This window comes from Phodopus roborovskii, unplaced genomic scaffold, assembly GCF_943737965.1.
Source record: "Phodopus roborovskii unplaced genomic scaffold, PHOROB, whole genome shotgun sequence".
Lineage (NCBI taxonomy): Eukaryota > Metazoa > Chordata > Mammalia > Rodentia > Cricetidae > Phodopus > Phodopus roborovskii.
Window position 1 is genome coordinate 16,210,165 of NW_026126418.1, and position 12,515 is coordinate 16,222,679.

Consider the following 12,515-nt stretch of genomic DNA (forward strand, 5'->3'; position numbering starts at 1 on the left):
GTAACTCCAGCTCTAAGGGATCTGATCCCTCTGACATCCACAGGCTCTCTCTCTCTCTCCATTAAAAATAAAATAAAGAAAAAGCAAACATCTACTTAGTGAGGTGGATGACATGCCCTGTGCATATGGGGAGTAGAAGACACTTGTGAAGTCAGTTGCCCCTTCCATCCGTGGCTCTGGGTTATTGACCTCAGGTCCTCAGGGTTGGCAGCGGGTGCTTTAACCGAGTAGGTATCTAAAAGCACCTTCTGCAGCCAGAGCCTTTGGACAGCTAGCTCTTCCCCTGCCTGAACCACTACTCATAAGAACAGCAGTAGTTCTATCCGTGACGGGACAGCTGACACTGTCAGGGCCAAAAGAAGCCCTTTGGAAATACAAGCCTCTCAGCTTCTGCATGAACGTCTCTGACAAGCAGCTCCCTCCTTCACAAATCAGACACAGTCCCAGCTTGAAAAAGTCGCCTGGTGCTTAGCTCTACATCCACTTGCAGTCCTCAGAGGCAGCCCTTTGAGAACCAGATCTCCCATGACTTCCTCCTAGCTCCTCTACCAAGCCAGAGCATCTAATGCAGCACTAGCTGTTCCTGTGGCCCTGTTTCTCCAGGACTCTACTTTCTTCCTAATTGAACTGTCCAGAGCTGGGTGTTCAGAGCTCCTGGCCAGGAGCAAAGACTAGGGTAATGTGGTCTTTCCTTTCATTCAATGGTATTTCCTTAGTGAGTGTCTGATGTGTCAGGTACCATGCTGGAACTCAGAATCAAACAACAAGCAGAAAAGAGAGGTGTTATCTGGCAGATCTTACAGACCAGGGACAAAGATGGTCCTTCCTCATGTCCTCTTCCCTCATCCCTTAGCTGGCTAATCCCTCTACTCTTAACCTCCACATCCCTCTTCCTACCTGCTGTCCCATTAAGTCTGCTCTACACCTCCAGGAAGTAGAGAGGAAGGCAGCCTCCTGAACCTGGTTCATTCAGTTTGTGACATCCAGTGCACTGCTTGCAATAGAAAAACTTCTCACCTCTTCACGGGTGCTCCAGCATCTTGTACCCTAGAAAGAAGATCCCGGGCATTCCTGACTCAGGTGTCAGATTCAGCCAAGCAAATGGCAGGAACACAGTGAGCTACCCTGCCCCCACTGAGGCTCCACTCTGCCATACTATGCCATCGTCAAAGAGAGGTTGGTCTCTCTTCCTTAGTAGTGCCACCAGGCGCCACGCCTTTACTCCCAGCACTGGAGAGGCAGAGGCAGGCAGATCTTTGATGTAGCACCCGCGCTATGATCTGCTCCATGAATCGGGTGAAGGCCTAGAGATTGAAATAAGAGACAAGACATCGGGTCATTCGTTCAATGGCAATGTCGGAATGCTGTTTATTGAGGGGATGGAGCAGGCTTAAATACTGATTTACAGCACGGTGGAAAATAATAGGATTTTCAGGCTTAGCGTCTTCCCACCAGGTGTGTGTTAGCAAAACAAGAAGAGTACCAATAACAGCTCTGGGGCAAGGAGTTCCATCCAACAGCTTCAGGCTTGGTCAAGGTGTCTGGGGGTGGGGTGGGGTCCATGCAGGGCCCTACACTTTGTGAGTTCAAGGCCAGTCTGGTTTACACAGAGAAACCCTGTCTCGAAAAACTAAAGAGGTAAAAAATAAAAAAGTGTTGATGGGGGGGCAGCCATCTCCTACTGAGTATCAATCATGGCCACCCAAAAGAAAGGATCAAGAAATGTTTCTGGGGGGCTGGAGACCTGGCTTAGAGATTAAGTGCACTGGCTGCTCTTCCAAAGGACCTGAGTTCAATTCCAAGCACCCACATAGCAGCTCACAACTGTCTGTAACTCCATTTGGGGGGATCTGGTTCCCTCACAGTAACATACCTGCAGGCAAAACACCTATGCATGTAAAATGATAATAATAAATAGTTAAAAAATGTTTTTGGCTGGGTGGTGGTAGAGCACATCTTTAATCCCAGCACTGGGGAGGCAGAGGCAGTTGGATCTCTTAAATTCAAGGCCAGCCTGGTCTACAGAGTGAGTTCTAGGTCTGCTAGGGCTAAACAGAGAAACTTCTATCTTGACTTGAAGCTTTCAAAGACCACAAATGCTGCTATCATTAACCAGGATCCTAGGGCTCATGTTGATAGTTGATTTGCATCTTCATTAGTCATTATATTGTGTTATAATTAAAATACCGTAAAATCAGCCCATTACAAATATATGTCAGTGTTTTAGTACACTAAAACATGGTCAATCACCATCATCACAACTGCTAATTCCACGTTACCTCTCTTTGCATTTCTTCCTCATCAGCATGCTCCTGAGGCAGACTGCTTCCCAGAGGCCCCAAGCAGATCCTGCCAGCAGCTCTCTGAGATGGTAGGAAAAGGCTCCCTAACCTAGACTATACACAGAGCAAAACTACATACCCTGTCCCCACCTCAGAACAGGCTCCAGCTTTCTGTCAGAGACTTTTTAAAGACCTATTTTCTTTTTAGTTATGTCTGTGTGTAGGTGTGTGTGTGAGAGTACAGGCGTCTGTGCACTGGAGTTATGGCAGCTGTGAGCCCTGGGTGCTGAGAACCAAAGCCAGGTCTTCTAGAAAAGCCACAAGCACTTTTTTTTTTTTTCAAGTTTATTTTATTTTATATTCATTGGCATCCCCTGAAACTGGAGTTACAGACAGTTGTGAGCTGCCATGTGGGTACTGGGAATTGAACTGGGGTTCTCTGGAAGAGCAGCCAGTGCTCTTAACCACTGGGCTAGCTCTCCAGCCCCCCAGCCACATCACTCTTAACCACTGAAGCATATCACTCTAGCCATTCTTCATTAGAACCTTAGCCTCCTTTTATTGTTTAGTTTCAGGTTTTATTTAAGTACAAATAATTTTTTAGATGCACACAAACTGTGTGTGTGTCAACCCCACACCCACTCTGCTGTGCAGCTAGCTGCTGGGACTGCTGACCTGATGGCCAGAGAGACAACAGTTCCTATATCCATATATATATATATATATATATATATATATATATATATATATTATTTATTTTACATCCTGGCTGAGGTTGCCTGCCCTCTTCTCCTCCCAGTTCTTATCTACTCCAGGAATTTGCTATTCTTTTCAGGATGGCTTTGCTATTCTAGGAGGAAACACCTTGAGCAGTCTTTGGACAGAAGAATTTGTGGCCCACGAGCAGCACTTTCGACTTTGAGGGTCAGGAATGTGTGCCTGTCACCTGGTCAGGGGCAAAGTCACTGGAAGTGTTAGCTTATCTGTTTGTTGCTCACAGAAACAGTACAAGGCATGGAAATCTGGCCCTTGAATCTTTTCTGCGGTCTTTTGTCAGTATCTTCGGGATTCCAATAATTGGGCTTACATTTGAATTACTGGTTATGCTTGTGCCAGAAACATCACCACTACTTCCTCCTCCTCTTCTCCTACTCTTTTGTTTTTGTTTTTTGGTTTTGGGTTTTTTTTTTTTCCAAGATAGAGGTTTCTCTGTTTAGCCCTAGCAGACCTAGAACTCACTCTGTAGACCAGGCTGGCCTTGAATTTAAGAGATCCAACTGCCTCTGCCTCCCCAGTGCTGGGATTAAAGATGTGCTCCACCACCACCCAGCCAAAAACATTTTTAAACTATTTATTATTATTATTTTACATGCATAGGTGTAAACCATGGTTTTCCAAGGGTGGAGGTGGAAGTCATTTGCTTCTGGCCAAGAACAGCAAGGACAGGTCTCTCCCTTCTCTCCTTGTGAGAGGGCCAGCCCTTCTTCCCTGGATGTTCCTGGTGGAGCACCTTTTGCTTCTGCAGTGGATCTCCCCTAACCCAGACCTTGTCTCTGCTCCCAGATGTCTGAAGTGGGCTCACTCAGTGCTCTCCCTCTCCCCCCTCCCCACTCCACCCCTGCCTCAGGTTATTAGAAATCAAGGGAACCTTTTGGATTTTGGTGCACATGTAATTTCCCAGCCAACGCTGAGGGGCCTGAGCGCCCCCTGTGACCCCTTGCAGCATTGCTACTTCCCACTCTGACCTCCCTTTTTTCCAGCTGGTAGTGTCGGCAGCTTTCCTTCTCCCTAAGAGATGCATAAGAAAAGTTAAAGCTCTAGCATATATATGGGAAGGAATATAGATGAGCTCCAGAAGCTAATGTGTAAGTGACTGTTTCTCATGTGCCTTTTATTTTTAGAAAGGGTCTCTCTGAGTAGCTCTGGCTGTCTTCGAGCTCTGTATGTAGATCAGGCTGGTACTGGCCTTGAACTCACAGAGCTCTACTTGCCACCGCCCTTCAGTGCTGGGATGTAAGGCATGCACAGGGCTTCTTCCTTCTTTTAAAAGAAGCAGTGTGACCTAATGGAAATACTAGGCCTTTGGTGTCATATAAACTCACATGTTATATATGTATTTTCCTAAACTGACTCCTTTGGGATCAAAGCCCCCTCGGGTACAAAAAGAAGTAGCAGGTTCAACCTCTTATGGTGCTATGGAGGGAAATTTAATAAAGGTAGCTAAATTCTACCTGTAGTGCCCACTGTGGAGCAGGGTACTCAGTAAACCACACGGGTCTCTACTATTGTTATTACAGCTACGTAGGAACCCCGTCTGTCTTCAGAAATATAGCCCTAACACTAACTTTGCACAATTCTAAGGCAAGGGTACTACTCAAACAGTATTCTCCATAAGGCCCCTTCTCTCCAGTAAATAACACTGACTCTCAAGCTGATCCTCTTGCCAGTTTGGAGACCCTCTGATTCAAGGAAACAGAGATTTAGAAGAGTACCCCAAAGCAAAACTAAACAACTTAAATAGGAAAAAAGAAAGATAAAGCCAGAAGGGCCCTGTCAGAAACAGATTGGAGGCCCAGCTGCACTCCAGTAGAGGAGTTTGGCACTCTGCCTGGCACACGGCTGCAGCCCAGCAAGTGCTAACCCCCTTCTCTTCCTGTCTCCTGTCAGTTACATCCCTGAGCAGAGTATGAACATGACCTTGGTGTGGTCTCTTTACTAGTCACATGGTGTCCCCTTAAGGGTGCCCAGCAGGAAGAGCGGAGACAAGAACTTGCGGTGGCCTCCACAGCACAAGCTGATGTGCAGTCTGACCCTCTCAAGTGAAGAGTTACCCACTCCCCTGCCCCGATCTACCTTCCATGTCCTAGAATAGAGGTGCCTGTCACTGCCCTGGCCATTTGGTAGCTTGTTAAACCTCAGCACCACTTGCCAAGACCCCTTTAAACCTCTTGGCTGTTCTTTTTTGCCTTTTCTGACCAGCAGTATTTATTCAGAACCAAATGGTCCTCACTAAAGGATGAAAGGACTTACTGCTTAAGTATATGAAAAGAAGTCTTGGCTGCATTACAATCGCACTCTCTCTGCTACCTCCACCCCACTCTGCCCATGCTCCATTGACTGGTGCCACTGAGACTGACCTGGGTGCCTGCCCTTGGAGCAGTGTGCTCAGTTCAGTTCAGTTGATGGAGAAGTGAGGTGACTATAGGAGGAGCTTGCTTTTGGAACCCTTTTCCCCAATATGCTGCAGCCCCAACAGAGCCTGGAGGCCCAGAAACAACTTGTTTGTGCATCATCTTTATCTCTGTCACTTTGTCTTTTTCTCTCCTCCAAGGCACACACATGTAACATACTCTGTCACTCAGATTCTCTCCCTCTTTCCCCTCAGGATCGTGCTCATGGATGATGCCATGGACTGCCTGATGTCTTTTTCAGATTTCCTTTTTGCCTTCCAGATCCAGTTTTATTATTCAGGTGAGAATGTTCCAGGCCCCATGTGGCTTTTGTCAGGGACCATGTCTCCCTTTCTCACTCTGTTGTCTTTTCCATCTGTGTGCCTGGCACACATTTCCTGCCCCGCTTCCTTTAGGGCATACTTCATCACAACCCACTAACAGGAGGTCTAATTTGCACTGGTGGTCACAATATTCAGTCTGCAGAGCCTACTTCCTCAGCCTCCTGAAGATACTGAAAACAATTGTTTTTCTTCCAGTCAGCAGCACGCGTGCGCGCGCGCACGCACACACACACACACACACACAAATCCCATTAGGTGATAGCAGCAGTAAGGATAACACTAGCATTCATTTATTAAAAGCTTACTGCCTCTCAGGTGTGGCACTAAGGACTTTAATCTGTTTACTAGTCCTAAGAGATAGGCTCACAGAGCTCAAACCCGTGCTCTTAGCCACTCCCTTAGCCCTTGACCACGTGTGTTTACCATACTCATAGCTTTTAATAAGCACACACCAAACCAGAAACAATGGTACATGACTATAGTCCAAGCTACTAAAGAACAGAGGAACAAGGGTCACTTCAGTCTAGCAGATCAAGGCTACCATGGCAACATAATGAGACCTCTATCTCTAAAAGAACAAGAATCTCTACACACACACACACACACACACACACACACACACACAGGCTCTATCTCACTTCCACTCCTCTCCCCAGTTCATGTCAGTTTCACCCTTAAGCCCCTTCTGACTTTAAATAGAATAAAAATAGATGAATAAATATAAATATATACAACTCCAAATTAGTTTGGGGTTTAGAAATTGCTGTATATGGGGCTAGAGAGATGGCTCATTGGTTAGGGGCACTAACTGCCCTTCCAAAGAACCCAGGTTCAATTCCCAGCACCCAGCACATGACAGCTTACAACTGTCTGTAACTTCATTTCTAAGGGATGATACCCTCACACAGACATACATGCAGGCAAAAATCAATGCACATTAAAAAAAAGAAGAAAGAAATTGCTGCATCCATGATGAAAGTAGCTTAACAGATGCTTTTCCAGTAAATAGAAAGCTGTCTTTGGAGCCTGGAAAGAGCCTTCTTGCCAACCCAATGCCCAGGTCAGCTTTGGCCTCACTTAGGTGCCACATTCTGTGTACTTGATTGCAGCCCAAGTGTGTTCAGGCAGGACTGGAACCTGGGGTCAAGTCACTTGCTCCTAGCAGGGTTAGCATCTTGTGACTCACTTTTCTGAAACTCTTGGACCTTAGGGAAGAATTCCTCTTCTCTAACAGGCACACACAGGAGGAGGTAGTGGGGAAGGAGAAAGGGGAGAGCAAAAGAAAGGTGGAGAGGAAAGAGAGAACAGGCCATCAGCCATTGTTTATTTACCAACAGTGGTGTGACTGCAAAGCTGGGAAAATGTCAAATGATACTAAATTAGCAGTTTTCAGGGTCCTCTCTTCCTCAATGGTATTTATTTTTCCTTTCTTTCAAGGTATTTTGAGTAGACTAAAAGAGACTCAGCCTGGGCAGTAACAGAGACACTTCCTGCAGTCGCCAACACACTTTCATGAAGCAGATGTCTCGTGAAATGGGGCTGACCAGTGAGAATGTACATGTGTTCACTTTAAAAAAAAACAAAACAAAACAGCCAGGTGATTGTGGCACACACCTTTAATCCCAGCACTCAGAAGGCAGAGGCAGGTGGATCTCTGAGTTCAAGGCCAGCCTGGTCTACAAGAGCTAGTTCCAGGACAGCTAAGTCGACACAGAGAAACCCTGTCTCAAAAAACTAAAATAAATAAATGAATAAAAACATACACCATTTAACATGTACCAGGCACTGGGACAGGAGATGTTAGTAGGATATGACCCTGTCATTGTTCAAGATTCTTCTGTTCCAGCAAGGAGACAGATAATTACATTACAAATTTACCATTGGCTAAATGGTTCAAAAGAGATAGGGCACTCTGCAAGTATGCAGTGAGGGCCCCATCTAGTGTAATGTAAGAACTGCCCCCAGGTGAAGCACATAGGAGCGCCATGTCAGCAGGCAGTCACTTCAGGTGTTTTGGCATTGAGGCTGGACAGAGCTGAGCTATCAGAGAAGGGGGACATGGTGAAGAGATGAAATATGACCTCTTTACCTAAACTGTCCCTTCCTACCCCTGCTGTACCAGAATTTCTGGACAGTGTGGCTGCCATCTATCAGGACTTGCTGTCAGGGAAGAACCCCAATACAGTGATTGTGCCAACATCATCGAGTGGGCAGCATCGCCAGCGACCTGCCTTGGGTGATGCCGGTATGCTGGATGGAGTGGAGGCATCGCTGTTCTATCAGCGCCTGGAAAACCTGTGTGACCGCCACAAGTACAGGTGGGACATGGGCAGAGGCCCTACACTTCAGCTCTGGGGATCAGGCTATTGGTCTGGGAACAAGTTTCTAGCAACATATTTTGATTGGTTCAGGGTTTTCAGGGCCCAGAATGAAAATATAGCCATCTGTCCCCAAAGCAAGTTGCTCACTTACAAAGTAGCACTTTCACCCAGGAAAAACTAGTTATAGGTGACTTGCTTACTAGGGGAAGACTAGCCTTGGCTTTTGAAAAAGAAAAATCCACTGTTCCTAACCTTCCCAGGGAAAGGGGAGGTTAAACTTAGTTAGGACTATACCTTCCAGGTAAGGAGCTGTCACTAGTAGCTATGTCCTCTTCCCTTCTGTTCTGGATTCCCTGTAAAAGCATTGGTTATGGGGCTGGGAATGTGGCAGAATGCATACCTAGCATGTTCCCTCTCTAACCCTGCCAACTAAGTAGCACTAAGCACACCAGCCTGTGTTGTCTGCCATCTGGGCCCTGCTCCTGCCATGCGTGGTCTCCTAGCTTTTAAGTGTCCTGGAGGTGTGGGTGAAAAGATGACACTTAGGCTTGAGTCTGGCCTCTTCATTCCCTTCCAGCTGCCCACCCCCAGCGCTTGTCAGAGAGATCCTGAGCAATGTCCAGAGGCTGACTTTCTATGGGTTCCTTGTGGCCCTCTCAAAGCATCATGGAATCAACCAAGCACTGGGTAAGCAGAACTCATGTGACCTCTGTGCTCCTCCCAACTTAGGTAGCAGCTGGCCTCTGGCAGCAGACATGACCTACAGGGTAGGAGGACACTGATCCTAGGGCCACCTTCTGCCCTGCCCCAACATGAATGAGCTGCTGCTCTACTCCCTGGATAAGCCTGCCCAGCCCCTCCCTAGAGAGGCCCTGACTCTGTTCTAGGGAGTGGCCTGCAGGTTAGGCAGATGCAGGGCTATTTACCCAGTGGCTCTGGAGATTATATATCAAAGTGACCTGAATTCCATTTAGAAACAGGGGAAAGGTGTGTCTGGGAGGTGTTTTTTTTCCCAGGTGGGAAGAAAAGAAATCTGATAAATCTGGAAAGAGAGAGAGGGAGGGAGGGAGGAAGGAAGGGAGGGGAGGGAGGGAGGTGTGTGACTGTGACTGGCCCAGTTTTACTGTCTATCTTTTTTTTTTTTTTTAATTCTCACAGGCTGGCCTCCACCCACTGCACTCCTTCCGCTGTGCACAGCCACTCCTTTTCCAGGGAGGGGGCAGCAGGCCACTCTTTCTGGTGGTTCCTTGCTTTTTGTTGATTTGAGGCAGGGTTTCACTCTACATAGCTTGGAAAGTACTAAGTAGACCAGGCTGGCCTAGAACTGCCTGCCTCTGCTTCCCAAGGCTGTGGGATTAAGTATGTGTCACAAAGCCCAGATCCTGCTGGAGTTTAGAGGATTTACTGAGTCCATCTTTGCTCAGAAGGGTGTCCTGTGTGAGTAGATCCCCGGTTCCTGAGTTTCAGAGAGACACAAAGCATTCCTCCTCCCTGCCGCACTTGAGGGGATAGGACCAAGAGAAGGACAATTAACTTTTACTAAATGTCCGACAAAGTGGGCCGGGAGCTGTGCTGGAACCATTATGCTTATCTCTGTATGCACACATCTGCCAGAGTTCTAGGGGACAGTGAGCTCAGCACGCATGCTACCCAGGAGCCTAGTCACTGTGTCAGGGACCTGCTCAACCAAGTGAGATTCATAGCCAGGCTTACCAGCTGGCCTAGGGCTAGGAGAGATCAACTGGGAACCAGATTCAAGAGCCAGTGGGGACTCGCTAGGTGTCCCTCACATTCCTAGGGACTGATCACTTTCTACCAGTGACAGCTGCTAGGAGGAAAAGAAAAAGCTACTTAGCAAAGATCACAGCCTGCACTAACCCTATCCCCGCTCTGCTCTCCAAAAAGAACCTTCAAAGCCAACAGTGGTAGTGCATGACTTTTGATCCCAGAGCTAGGGAGGCAGAGGCAGGCTGATCTCTTTGAATTTGAGGCCAGCCTGGTCTACAAAGTGAGTTTCAGGACAGCCTAGGCTACAGAGAGAAACCCTGTCTTAAAAAAACAAAAACAAAAAAAAAAAAACTGACAAACAATAAAAAAGAACCTTCAATTCACTCTACAATTCTGAGGGACAAAAAAACAAAAACAAAAACAAAAAAAAAAAAAAAAACAAAAAACAAAAAACCCTCACCCTTTTTTTCTAAGTACTAATTAATGACTCATGTGTAGAATAAACAGCAATAGAAGGCAGCATGTGTTAAAAACAGAACTTGGAAATACCCTGCTTGAAACAGTTTGTGGAGAGATTCCCTTTGTCTCCAACATACCTCACAAAATGAGGTGTAACCTAAAGGTGTAGTAGAGTCAGAAAAGGGCCCAGTGCTGGATACCTTTGAGTCTCTGAAGCCGGGCACCACTGACTGTCCAGCCGTTTCCCTGCAACATCTTATGGTAAGACTCTCCCTTTGCAAATCTCAGTCTCACTTTTCTACTCATTATGGAAGTGGGTTTTTTTTCCGGGGGGGAGGAGGGGATATCCCAGCTGGGAAAAAAGTCTACTTATTCTGAAAAAGAGCAAAAAGAAGAAAATTTAAGTGGGGGAAGCACCCAAGACTCTTCATACACTTTCCAATAGCATTACCAAACTGTGCCTTTATGGCTAAGGAAACCAATCCAGACAGATGTTAGTACCAGACCTCAGGATGAACCCAATTTCTTCCTCAAAAGAAGCAGCAATTTTGTTGTTGTTGTTTAGATAGAGTCTCTCTGTGAACAGTCCCAGCTGTCCTGAAACTCATTCTGTAGACCAGGCTAGCTTAGATCGCACAGAGATCCACCTGCTCCTGCCTCCCAAGTACTGGGATTAAAGGTGTGTGCCACCACCGCCTGGCAGAAGCAGCAATTATAACATGTTTTTCACATATCCCACATATGAAGGACGATTACATACATTAGCTATTTTCTACCCTTTGGATTTAGCTTAGGCCATCTTTCTAGCTCAGCACCTGGAGCCTCAGGAACTAAATACCCAGTGCTGGTCACAAAGCACATCCTATCTGGGAAGGAAACTGATCACCTGTTTGTGGATATCTCCTTAGCTGTCACTCATGCCCCAAGGAAGAGAAAGTAGTAAGACTCACTAAATTTATAAAGTAGCATCCAATATTTCCTGTTCCATGTGGACTAAGTTACCCTGGTCAATGAGCTGACAGACATGAAGGCCAGGACAGATTGTCTGCTCCCTTGAAGGACCCTTATCCTGTTTTATAACTTTGCCCCAAATCCCTATCTTCTAGGAGCTTTGCCTGACAAAGGAGACTTGATGCATGACCCAGCCATGGATGAGGAGCTGGAACGGCTGTAAGTGTTAAATGGGAAGATGCTGCCCTCTTGTGGAAGCCAAATCTGTTAGAGGTGATTGTGCCCCTCAGTAGGTGACAGCACTAATTTTTAACACCCCGTTCGTTGGTCAGAGAAAGGCTTGGGTCCATCAGAGAACAAAGGTACCATCAGTCCTTAGAGGTCTGCTCAAGTGCAAGAGTAAGTGTTGAGGTCCTGATCTTGGAATAGGAGACTCATCACATCACCCTCTGGGCTTCTTTCCTCCAGGCTGGTCCAGGTCCCAGGCCTGGTCAACTCCATCACTGCCACTTCTGAGGCCAGCTGCCTGTCCTCCCGAACCCCTCCCCGGGTTGGTTCCCCATGGAAACCCTTCCATCGCTCCCGCAAATTGGATGCAGAGAGCGATGGCTCCACTGAAGAGACAGATGAGTCTGAGACTTGAACTGAAGGGTCCCATCTGTGGCCTGTACCTTGCTCCTACCCACCCTGCTTTTGCTGCCCTCACCATGTTTCTCCGGCGTCACTGTGCCGCGCTCTGCTGGAGAGATGGGTGAATAACAGCTCTCCAGACAGTTGAGTGATCCCAGAAATCCCATAACTCATGCTCTCAGCTTTTGACAACCTGTTGGGTCCTAAACTGAATAGTGGACCAAGGCCACTTCATCTCAGGAAGGGTATTTGGCTTTAGCCTTTTGTTGGCAGTGTTGCTTATGTTTTAAGTATGGTGTCTTCTCAGCTAGCCACGATCCTCCTAGTGAGGCTCATTTTCCACAACGGCTCCCACAAAGGAACATGAATTAGTAGGTCAAGGGTGACTCCTGAGAGCACATGCTGGGAAGACATATCAACTGTGCCCTTCTGCTGGAGAAATTAGCCACTAGCTGGAATAAGAGGGAGGATGGGCAAGAATTTCACCTCCAAAATCGGCTTCAAGTCTGTAATAGTCCAATCTGTGAAATGAATAAAGTCCCTTGTCTCTGGTAAGCAATGAGTCTAAAGCCAGTTGGCTAAGGGGAGGGAAAGGGCAAGTATGACTTGGGTGCTTTTCTGACTGGATGG

The 12,515-nt window shown here is 46.9% G+C and overlaps 1 protein-coding gene across 2 annotated transcripts in view; it reads left to right on the forward strand.

The window, feature by feature from the left end:
• Cstpp1 (centriolar satellite-associated tubulin polyglutamylase complex regulator 1) overlaps positions 1-12,515 on the forward strand; it is a 162,458-nt gene that overhangs the window by 148,629 nt on the left and 1,314 nt on the right. The window contains exons 5-9 of one of the 2 annotated variants that reach the window (XM_051184206.1): positions 5,668-5,753; positions 7,919-8,114; positions 8,695-8,804; positions 11,411-11,474; positions 11,724-12,440. In XM_051184206.1, coding sequence (XP_051040163.1) covers positions 5,668-5,753; positions 7,919-8,114; positions 8,695-8,804; positions 11,411-11,474; positions 11,724-11,898 — 631 coding nt within the window. In that variant the 3' untranslated portion in view covers positions 11,899-12,440. Of the gene's footprint in view, positions 1-5,667; positions 5,754-7,918; positions 8,115-8,694; positions 8,805-11,410; positions 11,475-11,723; positions 12,441-12,515 lie in introns of those variants that run through there. The other variant, XM_051184207.1, reaches the window with a different exon arrangement.